Below are 17,738 nucleotides of genomic sequence, written 5' to 3'. Positions count from 1 at the left end.
TTCATTATCAATTTGGTGGCTTTAGTTCATTCAGAAAATATTTGCGAGCAGATATTCATTCACGCATGCCAATAATAGCTCAACTACTTCCCGTGGTAGGAAATGAGTCATAAATAGAGGTGAAAATCACATTTATAGTTGTGAATGAGCATATTTCATGTAAGTGGTCCCCAAATCAGCATTTATTTGCTACAAAACAGCTTCATTTATCAGTCTATCCCAGTAACGTCTAGTGACAGGCACACAAAAAAAAAAGATCTTCCTGACACAGGCCCACCTTTTACACTGAGTTTGTGGATTGAGTTCCACTGTGCTCCTTTACTGCGAAAATTGACCGTGTAAGGTCAAAGATCATTGTGCTTGCCAACTTATTACCTTGGCATGAAATGGCAGCCATTTGACATTTTTTTCACGAATACAGACAATCACGATTCTGAGAAGAAGAAGAAGAAAAAAAGATAGCTGGTGCCTTTAGTTGGTGTACATTTTCTAAAAAGCAGCACATCAGCGTCTGTTGCAAGTGGAGTTCTTTTCCAAAATGCCATCAAGAAAAATTGTACACCCAAATTTTGCAACCATTGTTTGATTTTAGTCTTAAGTTAAATGTTCAGTGTTTATACCATTCTTTGTTTTATTTTTTTTTTAATTTGGCTTTTTGGAAAAGAGCTCTTTGAGTCATACCGGAAAATATATTTCAAATACATTCTTGTTCGTGTGAGTTGATTAATAGGTAGAACGCTTATCTAAAAACGGCGGGATTGCAATAAATGTCTCCACAAATATACAATTCTATTTTCCCGTTTCCACACACGGCAACGAGCGCAAAGAGAGAATGCGCGACAGTTCAACAAGACACAATTTCCACTGAGATAATAGACGATATAGCCATCCGGGTCGTTTCCTGCCGACACGGGGAGGACGACGGCTTCTGCTCCTACAGCAGACTGTCGAAATTCTTCTCTGCCGTCTCCTTGTCGCCCGAGTCGTCGGCCACTCGCTGTTTGTTGGCGTACGGCTGCAGAACCGCCACTAAGTCGTGGTGGCCAAAGTGCACGGCCTCGTCCATCGGCGTGTTCCCCCATCTGCGCGCACAATCACGTGTTTGTCATGCAAATGGGAGAACCCGGGGTGGGGGGGGGGGTGTAGACTTTTTCTGTACCTGTCTCTGGGGACCGGGTTGACCTTGCAGGCCTCCAGCAGAAAACGCGCCACCTCCGTGTGACCTGCAAGCACACTTTGGCTCAGTGGGACACGGACAAATGACTTTTTCTTTGCCTCGCTGCCAAAATGTTGCTCGGTAGGCTCTGCGTCTTAAAATGGCTTCAAACCTTTCTGAGATTTCAATTTTATGCAGTTAACTTGTATAATGTCAATCTTCTAAGTTGTGTTGTATATTATATTGGGCAAAGTTAATCAAGTTTGCTCAAATTAAGGAAATGACCAAAAGTGAAAAAGACGATTGACGCTACCCTCAGCCGCAGCCACGTGAAGGGCCGTTCTGGAGTCGTAGTCCCTCTGCTCCATGTCCATAGACGACAAGGCGAACCTGGAACAAAAAAGGAGAAGTGCATGCGTGCGTATAGAAAGGGAATTTGTACATTCAAAAATAATGGGCAAAAAAAAGTTCAATTTCATTCCAAATTTGGAATAATAATACAATCAAAATGGCCAACCACGCATGAGTGATTGTGTTTGTTTTTTCCTAGCCCACATACAAATTGGATTTCTTTAAACAGATGGGTCAATTTGAATCGCAGTGTAGATTTATGAAAAGTTATTAAAAAGGAAATATCAGTTTTACAATAAAGAAGCATGCGTGCACAGCGTTTCACCTCCTCAGCGCGGAGACGTCTCCCGTGTAGGCGGCAAACAGCAAGTTAATGACCGATTTGACCTAAAGACACAAAGCACACAGTCACAATTGCTCGTTGCGCACTTACTTTTGTGACTTGCTCCTTTCCCTTGGTCAGCTGTTGGCAATGCCCTTCAAAGAGCCATTCTTGTTTGTTTTTTTTGCTCTCTTACGACCCCCGTGGGGACAAGCGGTACACATAATGGATGGATGGATTAAATGGAAAGTAAAAAAAAAAAAAAAAAAGTGTTTTGCGCACCTTGGCCATCGGGGGGCAGTGTAATACTACAGATTTATTTGACCACAGCCATGAAGCTTTCGTCGTGAGTCTTTTTTACAGAGGATAAAGAATGTATGATTTGGAATGTTATTCTCTTTACATGCGTGGCCATAACGTGTTCAAATACAAGTTGTTTAAAGCGTCGTTATTATTACCACAACATTTAATGCTAACATTTTGCTTTGTAAGTTTGTAAGACAAAGGCTTTTTTATTGCTTCATTTTTTTTCTTTGTCGCCTTTTAAACGAAGCACCACTGTGTTGCGGTTGCAATTTTTATTCCTGAAACTACGTTAGCAGGCTGTGTTGTTTTTTGTGGCTGTGCTTATGATCTTGCTGTTTTTCCTTCTGTCCAACCGCATGCTAGTTTTTTTTTTTTTTTTTTCCCGTTGTAGCCTAGCTTTACCTTGTCCTTACCACACACATTTTAGCAAGCAGGTCTGAATTGTCGATTCTGGGCTAAATGCATCAATTTTAACACAGAAGTGGAGTTGTAAAATGTCCATGTGAGGCGCTAAAAGTGCTTTATTTGTTTTTTTTACAATACCGTATATCGAAATATATACTGTCACAGTCAAACAAAAAAAAAAAAAAAAAACATGAGGTAATGAAACAAGTGTGGATTTTATGGACACGTTTAGATACACTCGAGGACAGAAAAAAATAAATCCAAAGACAGAAAAAATGAACTTGGAAATGCAGGGTTCATTCAGACAACAATTTCTTCTTATTTTTTCATTTTCATTTTTTTAAAAAAAATCACGTCATTTTGCCAACCTTGCAAAACCTTACATTTCCAATGTCAAGCTTAATGTACATAGAATGAATGATGTCCCAAAACACAAATCAAGCATGATAACATTACAATTTTGTAATTTGACATGATTATCATACAAATGATACACCCAAAAAAATGTGTGCATGCAAACAGTGAGTATGACAAGTCAAGAAGCAAAACAAAAATTCAGAAGCCTCTGCCCGTGACTTTGATTTGCGTTTGATTTTGCGATTGTTGGAGAATGTTCAGAAGCGAACAGCCGATTTGTTGCGCAAGTGATTTCAAACGGAGCAAGAGCTCTGATTTAAAGAACACCCGCATCCATTTGAAGGCGGCGCTCCTTTTTCATGCACGTCGCAATCTCAGACACGTTCTTAAGAAATAGGCAGCTCGTAAATACAAGTGATTGAAAAATTCATCATCCTTGCCAGGTCCCTTCTGAGCGGAATCATTTGTCCTTTGCAAAAAACAAAACAGTCACGAAGCAGTAAAAAAACGCCCGCGACCTGATCGTCACGACGACGCAATTTCAGTAGCAGCGTTGAACTGAAGTCAAGTCAAAAGTATTGCTAGTCTGAGTAACGAGAGATTGAGGAGGACCCGTCGTGACGATCTGAGGAATAACGCGAAATTGAGGCAAGACTGCAAAACTTTTTAAAGTGTTATGTGGCTATGATTTTTTTTTTTTCCCCTCCTCAGGCCTAAAGGTCGTCACACTCGTCAGGGAGGCAGGCAGGCAGGCCACTGATATGCTACAAAAGGTGCCGTTTCCATAATATGTGTAATATGTCCGCTTTTGCAAAACTTTGCCTGCGCTTGGCAGGCCAGGACAAGTGGAGCAATAATTCATGCTAAGGTCACTTATTTGAGAATACTTTCTTCCCATTTAACTGGCTCTTTGGATTGCGCCGTTGAACACGCACAGGCGTTCTTATTATTAGGTCCATTTTTCTGAATGGGTTAATATGAATACAGACTTGAAACATACATACGTAGCTTAAAATCAAGGCCAGCAACTATTTCTTTATGCGCTAGCAATGTAACAGGAGGGTTAAAAGACACCCAGTTTTTTTATCTTAGGATCGCCCGTCGGCACAGTTTGTAACGACAGCGCCGGCCGGCTAAGCTAGTAGGTAGCGCCGGTTTGCAGCACCCCGTTGCGAGCGGAATGAGTGAATCCCGAAACTGAGAACCGGTACCGCACAGACGTTTTGCATCTCTTGACCCGGACAGCCAATTAGTCTGATTTGGGCCAGCGCAAAACAATGTGTAAAAAAAAAAAAAATACAAATAAATGAAAGTTGTATTTAAATTCAAATTAATCAAATTTGTGAATAATCAGGGATATATTTGAGGCTGATAAGCTTTTTCCACAAAATGGGGGGGGGTTCAATAACATTAAATAACAGTCCAAGTTTCTACCAATAAAAATAATTTGTTTTCATCTTTAATTCTGATTTCTAAATAGTGACAAATTGTTTGCCTTAATAACGTAAATATGTCAAATTCTACCAAACCGGTTTTATTATTTACAGTAAATCGATTAACCGATTGTTTAATACGATATATGTAGATATTAAACATGAATACATTTGAGGGCAAAAAAATGGCTCCATTATTATTAATACAAGACGTACACATTTGTGTGTATGTTTAACACGTGTGGAAGTTTACTTTTAGCTCCAATAAATCAATCAACCTTTGAATAAGGTCAATATTTTTTTTTCTTTTGACTAATTTTAGAAAAAACACACACACGCACGGACTCACACCTTTTGGTTTCAAATGTTAAGTGCTGAACAAAAGTGAGCTTGTATTGCGTGCGACTAAGTCACAAGGTCGTGTACACACTAAGGCAGCTAGCGGGTCGGGTGGAAAAATAAACGGTCAGTAATGAATCCCTTACATCTGTCACAGTTTTAAGAAACCCAAAAAAAAAAAAAAAAACCCAGTCGTAACAGCTTGACAAGCAATAAATAGTGGTGCAATATTTAAGGGTGACGCGGTTGCGATAATGTTCGTTTACGCCAATGAGCAGATCTACTCGCTGACGTTGTCCATCCTATAGACTACGGTGGTGGAGGTATCCTGGTGCGACTCGGTGGCCGAGACTTTTTTCCAAAGGGGGGCTTTCAGAGCGAGCTCCTGTTGGAGGCTCTCATAGTCCAAGGCTCCGCGCAATGGCTGCACGAATAACAAAGGAGTCACAAATTGGACCGCAAAGTGAAGACCGACGTTTGCGTCGGCAGGTTTACGTCAATACCGCCCAAACTGCTACAGCGCGCGCGCACACACACATTTGTGTTTCCGTGTCCTTACCCGCTGTTCTCCTCCCTCCCGGCGAGGATCGTGCTTCTTTGCAAAGTGCCTCAAGTTGTCGTAGTTGTGGAAATTAAAGAGTTCCACCAGTTCCTGCAATGCAAATGACACTTGAGTAGAAAGCTCATTTGTTTTCCTGACCAGCAGAATCCGGGCCAGCCCGTGTCTTACTCAATGACTTACTGCTAAATAGGATTAGAACACCGTGGCTCACTTCCAACTCGTCACGAGAGGTTATTATTATTATCATTCAGCGATCAGGCCACACAATACATTAAGACTATTTCCCGAGGGAGGGAGGCCTACCCTAAAAATAGCAAAGGATGACTTCCGTACCGTGCAGAAGTGAATCCCTCTGACCGAGTTGCCCATTTTGTCCAAGGGCGGCGACCAGCACATGATGCCCATCACGTTGGGCACCACCAGCAGGATCCCGCCCGCCACGCCCGACTTGGCCGGCAGACCCACCTAGCGCGGGAAAAACAGGAAGGACACCGTACGTCGTAAACTGTAAAGGGAACAGTAGCTGTGCAGGATCGTTAAGACAAGCCCAAGTTCGAAGTGCCTCAGGGGGAAATGTATGGAATGACGTGGCGGAATGTACAGAAGACCAGCGACTTGGAGATACGAAACTCAAAAGTCACAGAAAACGTGATCACATGGTGGCACGCTTTTTAGTCCTTTCTCCTCGTCTTCTTAGGTCAATTTGAGCCATTGTCAGAAATGAAATGAAAAAAAATAATAATTGGCTCGAAATGCCCCCCCCCCACTCCCCCTTCGAGTGTCTTTTGCACTTACGTGGAAGGCAAACTGTCCGGAGAAGTCGTACATGCCGCAGGAGTGCATGAGGCTGAGGGTGTTCCTCACCGCCTCGGGGCTGAGAACGCGCTCGCCCGAGATGGGACAGATGCCGCCGTTGGCCAGCGTGGCCGCCATCACGCTGGCGCTCTCGCAGTTCACCTCGATGGAGCACAGCTGAAGGGCCCAAAAGTTAGTAGAGTTTTAATCATACACTGATTTGATTCATTGCCCTTTTCTACCCACTTGAAAAAAATATTGATATTTGATTAAATCGTTTTTTTAATGACATTCAAATGTTTAAATTTGTAGACAAGGCCAACTTGGCAATGGTACGTCAGTGATGGGCAACCTGAAAGTAGAGGTCCAGCACAGACGTCATGTCGGTCCCCTCGGGGAAGCACTGCAGGGAGGGGAGGAAAAAAGTGGCTTTAGACAAAAAGCCAAACACTCATGGCAGGCGGGGCTCAGCAGCAAAACAACGCCCAACCTTTTTTTCTTTCAAGTAGTAGCCGATGGCAAAGTTCCTGTCTCCTGACTCGCGCTCCGACTGGAATCTGTTGCGCAAACAAAACGCTCGCATTGTAAGGTCATTTCAGTCATGTGACCATTTTGCAACCCCGAGCCGCCTCCGGTCTTGAAAAATGCCGTTTGCGAGTGACTCACGTGGCGTTGCTGAAACTGACGTACTCGTTTCCTGCCATGTCCTTCAAGAAGTTCATGATCTGGTGGCAAAACAAATGTCTTGACATCAGCAAACTTGTTTGGTGAATTTGAATCAGGAGGCGCAGATACTTACATAGTCAAATTTTTCCGCGTTTCCTTCACCTTGCTGAGAGAAGAAGAAAGAAAAAGCAAGGTGGTTACGTGCCGTCCTTGGAAACATTGTCGCGGTCAAATGATAAAACGCTACGGCAGCAGAGTTCTAAAGAATGAGCAGATATGAATAGATGCTTACAAACAGGCGTCAAATCACATAGTAATGCTATGAGTTACAGAGAATGGCTACAGATTTGTGTCGAGGTTACCAGGAGGGAAACGCTTTTGTACTTGCTTGGCTGGCTGGCTGGCTGGCTGGCTAGCTGGCTGGCCGTTTAGTAGACAAAAGTGTTACAAAATTAAAATGAGGTGATTATGTGCAAAAAAGCTGTTTGAAAGCACAGCCCCTCGCTTCCTGTGTTTACCTTTAGAAATCACTGCAAAGAATTTGGGCCATTTGTGTTGTCTTTGTTGAAATGGGAATGCATGTCAAATGTTGCTGAATGCATTTGCAACTATGTTTTTTTCTTTTTTGGCTATTTTAAGCACGTCGCCTTTGCCAGGGCTGCCGATGAGCACCGAGAGAACACAAAGTATTAAATGGACATGCATTTGTTCGTCGTTTTACATGTTTTTTTTTGTTTTTTTTTTATACCCCCCAAATATGAATTTCTTCTGTATTTTTAGGTTCTCCACTTAACTGTGCAGAAGAAATAGAAAACAAAGATGCACGGATGGAGAGTCACTACAAAGGATTTCTACAGGCTGATTGGAGAAGAGAAGGTAAGGGGGGGGGGGGGAATAGGGGCAGAGGGGAGTGCGAGGAAAAAGATATGGAAAAGGAAGAAAAAATTACCAACGTCATTTGACCTGCAGCAGCAGTCATTATTTCCCACAGTTCCTAAGTCTGGAAAATATGCAACATACAAAAACAGCAACAGTATGTGTAGCACCACGCAACACTTTGGGGAGGGAGGGGGAGACTAATTGCTGTCACCAATTGTGAAAAGAATACTTTTCCGGCACGCTTTTACTCTCTTCGCCACAAAAGTCTTACTTGGCCCAGCGGTAGACGAGGGAGAATGAGCGAGCCGCCCGCTCAAAACAGGCTCAAGTCCAAATGGGGCATTCCCAACCACGTCATTTCACTTGCAAAATGCAGACACAGGCGGGCACTGCCCCCGTCCGTCAAAGTCGGCCAAAGAGGGAAGACTCGCACATTTCCTACTTTTCGAGGAACAATCCTCACCTGCGTAGTTGCCGTTCGCAATTCACATATTTCATTTTTTTAATATAGGCAGAAAAGGCTCATAGGAAAGTAGTAAATGGTGTCAAGGAGGTATGTTGACTGAGGGTTTAGCCTGGAAGCTGTCGCAAAAAAAAACCAAAACAAAGCAAGCTAGCAAGGTTGCTGTTCCAAAAAAAAAAACAAATCGAGCATGAAAGTTTATGTCCTTGAATCGATCCTATCATTTCAAATCATTGAAATATTTGAAATATCACAAAGACTGTTTGCCTGGATGATATTTTCGAAAGGTCATGATGGGTTCTTGTTGCTCCGTTTACTTGTAGATATTGTGCCTCGCGATCGTACTACATAGAGGCAACCGAGGCAGTGTTTCGTAACAAGCGCAGATCAAATCGAATTTGCTCAAACAAAAGCCCTGCACAACTGTCATCCGTCGGCGCGATGACGCAAGACGACCGCGTATCGATGTTTGGAATGAAGCCAAACCGGCCGCGATCCTCGCGCAGTCTGGAATGAAGCGTAGGTTTGGCTGTTGAGTCCAAAGTTTGGAATGTGTTGACGCATATCAACACTTGTGTCAATCGGCAATCGGGGTCCTTCCGCAAGTACAACCACGTTGGACGTTCTTGGACGAGGCGCAACGCCAAGTCCAACGACCGCTCAAACGTACGGTGCGGCAACACCTCAACAAGAAACCGTGACTCGTATTTGTAGATACAAAGAGCTACATTTGGTTTAGCGTCGACACCAAGTGAAGTGAAAGAGAGAGAAAAAAAAAAAAAAGCTTTTACCTTTATCAGAGAAGTACAAACAATGGCGCCGGCGTTCACCATGGGGTTGTGGGGCTTATCTGCAAAGCATCAAGCGCTCGATTAGTAATTGCTAACCCGTGATGCAAAGTGAGATCGTAAAGCCACAGACGTCGCAGTTTGTTTGGCGGTTAATCATTTGCTGACGTGAGATAAAAACAATGTGGTTAAGCGAGTCCCTCGCTAAGTGGCCAGGTTGTGTCAACTTCGACCGCACCGACTGGCACGGCATAACTTCAAATGAAGGGATTTCCTCATAGCGTAGGAAAGAAAGAAAGAAAAGAAAGTAAGAACAAAAGGTGTGGCGGGTCCAATCGACCCACCGTCTTCATCCAGAAAGAGCTTGTTGAAACGCAGGCCGCTGGGCTCCTTGCCAATGAAACTGTGCACGTACTCGGTGCCGTAGTCGTTGACGGCCACGGCGTACTTGAGAGGCTTGACGCACGACTGCAGACAGAAAGGGACCTTGGTGTCGCCCACGGTGTGTCTGCAACAGGCAAAGCGTTTGTAACTGGGAGGGAGGTGGTCCTTACGAGAGCATGCCATTGGTCCAAAAGGAACCACCCAAAAATGCCTACACTTTGTAAACATCAGTGCACTTCATCAGTCACGGTGTCCCGCAGGGGTCCGTACTCAGACCAGGACTGTTTACGTGAGCAAATTCTGTCAAGTTCTACAGCTTTGTTGATGGCATGCATACAAGCCTGCCTACTGATGATGGCCCCCCCTCCCCCTCACCTCTGACCATCCACCGTGCACAGAGAGACAGCCCACATGTCTGGGCTGAATTTGGCAAGTTGAGGAATGTAGTCAGCCACCTGAAAGAAGAGGAGGGAAAAAAAATAATCTGAAGAAAGAACATCACAGCCACAGCTTGAAAAATGTGACACCTCTTCTTGAATCCTCCAGTCAGGACAGCAAGCACAAGGACCACGTGATTCATGCTCGATACACAAGCTGCTATCTTTTTTTGCTTCAAGGCCAAAGTTAACGCATGATCATGCGAGAAAACAAAAGTGACGTGGATCTACGGACAAACCTGCCCGTCAGAGAGCTTTTTGGCCTTCTCGTAGAGCTCGTCAATGTGGGAAGTGAAGGACTGGAAGTCGGGGATGACGAACTTCTTGCGGAAGGCCTGCGTGAGCAGGATAATGTTGCTCTGGACACACCTGATGAACAAGACCACAAACAAATAGCATGCTCAAACACAGCCACCGCATGCAACTAAGAGCAGGGGGGAAAAAAAATAAAATAGTTTGCTCATCGAGTTCGCAACTCCGATGTGAAACAAACTTCGGCTTCATGGACAATATGGCGGTTCATGGCTTCAGCCGCCATGAACCCATATTGAGAAGATGGCCGCCGTCCGTCATTGTGCTTGATGGAACAACTTCAAATGGCCGGAAGCACAAGAGAGAAACCACATGGCCTTAGTTATGTGTGTTCCTCTCACTCACTTCTTGAACTGCTGCCTGTCCAAGGTGACGCCGTCCGGAGAGCGCTTTAAGGTCTCTTTCAGTGTTTCCATACATTCTTTCAGTCGGGGATCTCCGCTGCGAAGTCCTGTGCTTTTAAGAGCCTCAAAAGATAAGATAAGAAACATCAGCCTTTAATTCACCGCTTGTTATCTGATAGCCAGTCAAAATCGGCCCAATTTCACATCACTATGGGAATTAAAAAAATTCCAGGGGGCGCTGTTAGGATGTTAAAGGCCATTCCGAACAAGAACCCCAACGAAAGCGACGAATCGACACCAAATTGGTTGCGTTTTGGAAAATCGTCAAATGTAAAAATAAAAGCAATTGCAAGACTTACTGTGAGGAATTTATGCGCCGGAATAGTTTCTTGACCTTCGGCGACTGTGTAGAAAAGCAAATCCTCCAGACTGGGCAGGATGCCGGCATTTCTTCTCCTAGGTGGGGGAAAAACAACAAGCTCATCTTGTTGCTCATGTCCGCAACTTGCTAATAAAAAACAACTGTGTCATGCAAAGAATTGGGTCAAATCCAATGCTAACATTTGCTGCTGCTGATACTGTTCACTCCACAGATATCAGCTCCCAGTAGTCTGAGATGCACCGTCAAAAAGGATCGATAACGGCAGCGGGGTCAAGGCTGCTACCGTGACGACACAAGCCGCAGGGAGAAGAGCATCCGTGAAGACGCTAAAAGCATCCGTTCCGTATTGATTGCATTTTCACCCACGGAGGCGGAAGTTGAGTGTCATCGGATTCCACAGCTGATTCATTGTTGTCGTTTTCCCCGTTGATGCAAAAAAAGAAATTTGCAGTTTGCTGGTAAAAGTGGCAAGGTCGAATTCCGGGGATTCTCCGGCCTTGAGCCCCGCCAAATTGTCTGTGACGCTCGGATTAATAGAGTCAACACGGCAGTCCTGTTCACACGCCGATTGGGACAAAAAAGTCACACCACTCCAAAGCGCCAAATGTTCCCCTTTTGAAAACACTGCAAAATGATGTGTGTGCGTGCTTGTGTTGCACATGGATGATGCATGTCGCAAGACTGTTTTCCCCCCACTGACGATATTTTCGCAAGACTGTGTCCCCCCCCACTGACGATATTGCCCTTTTTTTTTTTTTTTTTTTTACAGCACGTCACATGAGGTTATAAACAACGCGCAAACATCCCAGCCGAGCTGTTCAAGGTGAGTGTGAAAGTCTCGACTCCCAGTGCGTTTGGTGGCTGGATGAACTTTAACCCTAGTAATGCCATTGAGCACCATGAGTAGTGCGTGTGTCACAACTTTGAAATGTGTCACGGCGATTATTTGTACATGTCATAGCAGATCAACGTAATCATTTGGTCTGCTGGGAAGCTTATCGTGCCTAGTTGACTCTCAAAGACGGCTTCTGCTTTCTATTTCTGTCCGTCATCCAACACATTATCACGAGGCCTTACTTTGCTTTTGTTGCGATGACTTAATCCTTCACACGCACGCCAGTCAGTCCAGTCAGCTCCCTCTCTCAAGTTTTGCTGTGCGTCTTCAGCCTCCTCTTATGTTTATTTCCCAAGAAGCGATGTTCATGTTCATGTAGGAGCAGTGCGTGGAAAATTTTGATTCAGAATTGATTCACGGCCATAATGAAAGCTTTTAAATAGCACCCCCCCCCCCCCCCCGCGTTGCGTGCCGAGCTAATCGACTTTGTCAGCTCCAGTCTCAATTAACTTTGGAGAGAGCTCGCTGGGATTTTTTTAAGAGGGTGTCGCTACCTACCTACCCCATTTAGACATTTGGCACCGTGTCCTGCTGGCATGTCATGTGTCCTAAATGCTGTCAGCCGGTTCCCACCAAGCGCTACAGTTTGGCACACGATGGGATTTAATTTGGAGCTGGTAGCCTAATCAAGTAACCGGATAAAAATGAGCAGTTGCACAGAGTTGTTTCCTACAAATTTGCATAATGGCAAATGCTGCTTTTCACTGCACCCTAGGTTCTGAGACACACGTTTTCATTTTCTCTGTCAAATGTTGCTGTTTCACATACCTCAAGCAAAATGTTTGCACACTAGCACCGAGCTTGGTCTACCTGTTGGTCAAGGTCATAATCTTCTCGTAGCTCTTTTCTGCTGAGTGGAAATATCAAAAGGCAGCAGAAACCGCAGGCATGGATGTACAAGCAAGGGTCGGAAACTAATTTAACGTACAGGAATTGCTGTTTAGCAATTGCAGTTTTCAGTTCATTACGGTGGTATTACCTGGATTTTTAGATTTGCCTCTTTTTTTTTTTTTTTTTTTTTAAAGCCTCGAACTAAGCATGTTGAAAATCTAAATGTAAACAAACAGAAGGAGTACAGGGATGGGCACAGTATGTACTTTAAGTCGGCGTGTTTACATTTCAGCACTCAGCGCCAAGAGCCATTTGCGCCATTACGACGACATATATTAGCGGCAGAACCACGCGCATGTCAAGGTGTGACTTCTGCTTCATATAAGCGGTTAATTCCACTTCCAGTGGACTGTTGCACATGACTTTTGGTTCCGTTTGGCGTGTTTTAAATACAGAATAGGGAATCGGCCAAATGTGACGCCATAAATACGGGCCCGGTGACATCCTGTCATTGAGCTCCAGACAGCACGCCAACTAAGGTAGAAGCCACGACGGTAGCCGCCTTACTTCTCTGCGGCCGCATCAATATCGTCGTCCTTCTTCTTAGGTTCGTCTAGCTTCAGCTCGCTCCCAGCCTTCGCGCAGTATGACCGGAGATGGACGGACGCCGCCGGGTACGCACGGCCATTGAGGAGCTTGAGTCCGGTGGAGGAGGCGGCGCCCGAGCACCGGTGGCGGCTCGCGAGCAACCCGGCCGATGGACACTTGAGGTTGGCTTTCAACAACTCCTTGAGCGCTGTGGCGATTCTAAAATGGAACATTTCAATCCCCGTCGGGTTATTGAAGACGCGTTGCTTGGATTAGAAGAAGAAGGTCCCGCGTGGAAAAAGACGAATGAACACACGTTAGGACGTCTGAGGCGATGACTCATAATACACCGGCGCCTATTTATAAATACAGACGCAAGGCCACACCCACATCCGCTTCCATTGGGTAAAAGATGGCGACGTCACTTATGACGTTTACTTACAGTAAGTGTGTACAGTGCAATATGAGGGGATCATATTTGCTGAGAGAGGTACATCGATTTACAAGCCTGTTTCAGCTCTCTACTAGCAGCACGGGGACATATCCTAAACTGTTCACCAGCTAATCTCTCAAAGTCCTTTTTCAATATTAGTCTCTTTTTTGTTGTTGTTGTTGCAGCGGATCAAGAACAAACCAGTACAGGCAATCATACCTGTCAAACGAAACTGAGGGCAACAAATCCCAAGTCTTTTCCTCCACCACGCCCTCTAGTGTCCACACGCCGGAAGGGGAAAAGTTGCCACGACTGCAGCAGTTAGACAGACGTCGTACCGTGTTGCTCAAACATGTGCAAGTTGGTGAGCTACTACACACTGTGCGTCTTTGTGTGCTCTCAACTCCGTTTTGCGAGCGTTTGGGCGGACGATGAGGTCAAGATCGAGGTGGTGCAGCAGCCCGACACGTGCGAAAAAAAGAGCAAGAAAGGAGACCTGATGAACGTCCACTACGATGGCTTCCTCGCGAAAGATGGAAAGCAGTTCTACTGCAGGTTTTTATGGTTTTATTTAAATACCTTTCTCAAATGCACCTTCGTATGTTGTTAAAGTCTCAACACACCTTAATTTAAGAAATGCTAGAGCTGTTCCCTTGTCTATTAAGGACACCAGAGCAAATAAAGAACAACTTTTTATCTGGAGCGTTACAAAGCATGCTTGGAAATGTGATGATGGAGAAAAAAAAATCTCACCTAGCCATTATTTCAGCCGCCACGACAAAGCCGGTCATCCGCAGTGGTTCATCCTGGGCGTAGGGCAAGTCATCAAGGGTCTGGACATCGGGATGCTTGACATGTGCGCGGGGGAGAAGAGAAAAATCACCATTCCATCCTCCTTGGCCTTTGGAGAGAAAGGCAAAGGTGTGGACGCCATCGTCGCTGCTGTCTCTGTCCAATCGGATCTTCTTTCACATTGTGTCTTTGCCTTGCAGCTCCTCTAGCTGAGGGGAGGCCCTCACATCCCCTTTTTCGTCTCTCCGTGGCATGACCGTAAGCATGCGCTCAGGTTTTAAGCTTCTACACTTGACTTCTGCTCACTTCATTGACTTGCCTTTGCACCAGTCTGCCATGCATGCAAACCTGAGTGGGGGGGGGTCTTGTTGAATTGAATTCGCTTTAGTGGTTTCTATTTTTCACTTGTGGAAGCAGCACTTCACCAAGATACATCAAGCCCCCCTCCAAAAAAACAACTACGGGTATGCAAATAATTTAAAAGTCTCTTAAATCCAGGTCCTGTACCACCCAACGCAACGGTGGTCTTTCAAGTGGAGGTCTACTCCGTGTCCCGAGGTCCACGCAGCATGGAAGCTTTTGGACAAGTGGACACCGACCAAGACCGAAGTCTCACAAAGGCCGAGGTAGGAACAACGGCGGGATCCCTACGCAAAAAATTGCTTTCTCAACTTTTGCCCGTACTTTCAGATCAAGGCCCACTTGAGGATGGAGTTTGAAAAAAACGGCAAGCCGGGAGACGACGCCTACTACGAGAAGATCATCACGGACATCTTCCGCAAGACCGACACGGACAAAGACGGGATCATCAGTGCCACCGAGTACAACATTTATCAACACGACGAGCTGTAGTCCTCTCGGCCGGTAGTACGTTCCTTTCTTTTTGAACATTTTTATCGTCCACAAATGTATTTTGGGTCTAAAGGCACTGAAGTTAAAAACAAAATGCAGAAAGGGTTTCATTTTGTCCAAGTGCAAAGAAGATTTGTGTCCGCTCGATGGAGGCGTTTGCGTCTTTAATGGCTCATCCAGGAAAAGGTGCCAAGAGATGAGAATGTTGGAATTGATTTCGTAATGGTGGTTTGAGATCTGTGTACGTTTTAAAAACACTTTAGTGTCAGAAAATGTCAAGGGAAAAAAAAAATCTAATAAAATCTGCGGTCCGAGCTGACATCACGTCCCATGTGCTTTGCGTCTGTTACATCGGGTTGCAAGTTTATGAGATGTTGATCTGGATGGACGGCACTCTGATGGCGGCCGCCTTCACTTGTGACGTCAGGTCCACGCCCAGCGGTGCCCTGCAACACCACGTTTCAGTGGCGAAAATTCTGAAATATGATGACCCAAACGCACGCACGTACTTTGGCTGGTAGCTGACGTCCGCGTCTGGAGGCAAAATTCCCTTCCCTTCCTTGAGTCGCTCAACACCGTTCCTGCAAACGGGTCAATTTGAATTGATTCAAATCGTGTCACATCATAAAAATCGTGGTGACGCACCAAGCGATCATCACGCCGTTGTCAGTGCAGAATTTGGCCGGAGGGCAGAGTAGGCGGAGGCCCGTTGCCTCGGTGATAACGCCCAGAGCTTTGCGGATATACTGGTTGCTGGCCACGCCTCCCGACACAACCTGGAACCGAGGAAATTTGCCGGTCAAGTTTACTATTTAAAAATGTACTTTATGTATCATGCTTGCATAATTTGGCGACACGCGCACTCACCAGTGTGGGCGCGAGCGAGGGCAGCAGTCCGTTGGCTTTACAAAAGAGGACGGCGCGATGCGTGCGCTTGGCCAGATGACACGCGACCGTGTGCTGCGTCGCCGCCGCAATGTCGTTGACGCAGGAGAGCAGAGTTCCCTGTTTGATTCCTGCGGATGGAGGGAAAGAAGAAGAACTTATTCTACCAATGATCTCAGTTGCTTTTCCTTTTTCAAACAAAATATGCACGTGAACATTTTTGTTGCCATCTTCCCACCCTGTACCTTCCTCCGCTTCTTTTTTTTCTATGGTCATTTTAATTTGATTTCGTAGGCCGGCAAAAGAGAAACTGCAGTCGTATGTTTGTCCCATGGGTGTCTTGAAAGGAAACCTTAAGCGGTCGCCGTCCCGGGCCAGCAGCTCGATGGCCTGTCCTCCGCTCAGCACGGAGCAAAGCGGGTGCTTGGTCAGCGACAGACGTCTCGCCACCTGTGGATGTACACAAAAACAGCCGCCCAAATGCATTACACGGCAGGGCGGGGCACTTTGGTGGGCGGTGTAAGACTTCAACGTGTCTCACTTTATCCAGAGTATCACCTGGAGCTTCATCCAGTGTGCGACCCAGCAGAAGAAAATCGTCCACGCCGCGAGCCACGGCTAGCAGCGAGTGCCCGCCCGACACGAGCAGCACCAGGAAGGGGAAGGGGACCGGCTGGAGCAGGCGGACAGTCAGGGCGTGGGCCTCCATGTGGTGGATGGGGATGAAGGGCATCCCGTGGCGCCTCACAAAACTGAGGCTGAACTCCAGGCCCACACCCAAGCTCAGGGCCAGGCCCGGCTTCACCGTGGTGGCCACGGCCGACAGCTGACGCGGGTCCACGCCGCTCCGCTCCAACGCCTCGTGGACTACGCGCTCTATGTGTTCCCTGTGAAGCTGCTGGGCCACAGTGGGGATGATGCCGCCTGTCCTGCAGTGGGAGACCTTAACTTAGGGAAGCAATTTTCAATGTTTTTGGGGTTGCAGTGGTGCCTAAACAAAAGTTGAATTCATTCTATGACAACACAAGTCAAGGTACCACACTGTATTGCTCATTATGTATTTTGTTTGTACTTTTAAAACGGGGGGGGGGGGGGGGGGGGGGGGCTTAATGGCAGGTGAAGAGAGGATGCTCACCTGAGGTGCACCTCTTTCTGGGAGTGTAGGGACTCTCCCAGTATAGAACCCGTCTCGTTGAGCACGGCCGCTCCGGTGTCGTCGCAGCTCGTTTCGATGCCCAAAACGAGCCGTGAGGAACCAGAACCCGGGGAGCTTTCCCCGGTGGCGACGCCGCCATACCGCCGCTGTTTAAATGGTGACCGTAGTCTCTGAATGAGCTTGTTCGCTTTGGAAGCGAACATACTAACAGGAATTCACAGTCAGTTTAAATAGGCAAGTGACGGAGAAAAACTTCATCCCGCGTAAAGTTTTAATCTATACAAATAGAAAGAGAACGACTGTTGGTGGAAAGAACTTTGTTGTTTTTCCGAGGTCAATCTATCTATTTCCGGTTCATGTGTACTTCGACTACTATGTCGTCATCCCTGTTTGGCACCTCAATGCGATGACGTGCAGTGCAATTAAAATAAATAAATAGAAACATCCATAATAATAATAGTGGAAAATTATTCGTCTTCTTCTTCGTTTCCTAATCCCTCCGGAGTATCTTGTTAGCATAGTGACATTTATTAGGACATAAAATAATATAAACAATAAATAAAATATAATAAAATAAACCCAGGAAAGCATTTACAAAAGTATGGTATTTTTCTTGAATTACTTC

The 17,738-nt window shown here is 45.8% G+C and overlaps 3 protein-coding genes across 8 annotated transcripts; 1 reads left to right on the top strand and 2 right to left on the bottom strand.

Moving 5' to 3' along the window:
• Positions 1 to 114: 114 nt before the first annotated feature.
• glsb (glutaminase b) lies at positions 115 to 13,344 on the bottom strand. 2 transcript variants are annotated; one of them, XM_049727775.1, is made up of 18 exons: positions 12,975 to 13,344; positions 10,659 to 10,755; positions 10,301 to 10,422; positions 9,883 to 10,012; positions 9,582 to 9,661; positions 9,167 to 9,330; positions 8,826 to 8,884; positions 6,826 to 6,858; positions 6,693 to 6,751; positions 6,517 to 6,583; positions 6,379 to 6,429; positions 6,027 to 6,203; positions 5,565 to 5,696; positions 5,229 to 5,321; positions 1,833 to 1,894; positions 1,470 to 1,546; positions 1,160 to 1,223; positions 115 to 1,082 (listed from the first exon to the last, which is right to left on the bottom strand). In XM_049727775.1, the coding sequence occupies exons 1-18, from the start codon at positions 13,226 to 13,228 to the stop codon at positions 935 to 937; spliced, it is 1,869 nt and encodes a 622-aa protein (XP_049583732.1). In that variant the 5' UTR covers positions 13,229 to 13,344; the 3' UTR covers positions 115 to 934. The 2 variants fall into 2 exon arrangements, with proteins under 2 accessions (XP_049583732.1, XP_049583733.1); XM_049727776.2 differs by lacking the exons at positions 115 to 1,082; positions 1,160 to 1,223; positions 1,470 to 1,546; positions 1,833 to 1,894 and adding an exon at positions 2,639 to 5,093.
• On the top strand, positions 13,029 to 15,391 carry fkbp7 (FKBP prolyl isomerase 7). Of its 2 annotated transcripts, none has more exons than XM_049727800.1 (5): positions 13,029 to 13,177; positions 13,614 to 13,983; positions 14,198 to 14,349; positions 14,719 to 14,846; positions 14,911 to 15,391. In XM_049727800.1, the coding sequence occupies exons 2-5, from the start codon at positions 13,781 to 13,783 to the stop codon at positions 15,070 to 15,072; spliced, it is 645 nt and encodes a 214-aa protein (XP_049583757.1). In that variant the 5' UTR covers positions 13,029 to 13,177; positions 13,614 to 13,780; the 3' UTR covers positions 15,073 to 15,391. The 2 variants fall into 2 exon arrangements, with proteins under 2 accessions (XP_049583757.1, XP_049583758.1); XM_049727801.1 differs by having other exon boundaries at positions 13,031 to 13,177; positions 13,707 to 13,983.
• On the bottom strand, positions 15,220 to 17,465 carry osgepl1 (O-sialoglycoprotein endopeptidase-like 1). 4 transcript variants are annotated; one of them, XM_049727784.1, is made up of 7 exons: positions 17,093 to 17,465; positions 16,499 to 16,886; positions 16,203 to 16,407; positions 15,940 to 16,088; positions 15,718 to 15,848; positions 15,582 to 15,653; positions 15,220 to 15,518 (listed from the first exon to the last, which is right to left on the bottom strand). In XM_049727784.1, the coding sequence occupies exons 1-7, from the start codon at positions 17,314 to 17,316 to the stop codon at positions 15,437 to 15,439; spliced, it is 1,251 nt and encodes a 416-aa protein (XP_049583741.1). In that variant the 5' UTR covers positions 17,317 to 17,465; the 3' UTR covers positions 15,220 to 15,436. The 4 variants fall into 4 exon arrangements, with proteins under 4 accessions (XP_049583741.1, XP_049583742.1, XP_049583743.1 ...); XM_049727785.2 differs by having other exon boundaries at positions 16,499 to 16,905; positions 17,093 to 17,406; XM_049727786.2 differs by having other exon boundaries at positions 16,499 to 16,881; positions 17,093 to 17,406.
• Positions 17,466 to 17,738: the final 273 nt, after the last annotated feature.

The sequence above is a fragment of the Syngnathus scovelli genome, chromosome 8 (genome assembly GCF_024217435.2).
Source record: "Syngnathus scovelli strain Florida chromosome 8, RoL_Ssco_1.2, whole genome shotgun sequence".
In the NCBI taxonomy this organism is placed as follows: domain Eukaryota; kingdom Metazoa; phylum Chordata; class Actinopteri; order Syngnathiformes; family Syngnathidae; genus Syngnathus; species Syngnathus scovelli.
The sequence above is the reverse complement of the archived record's forward strand: the minus strand, read 5'-3'. Positions and strand labels throughout refer to the sequence as shown.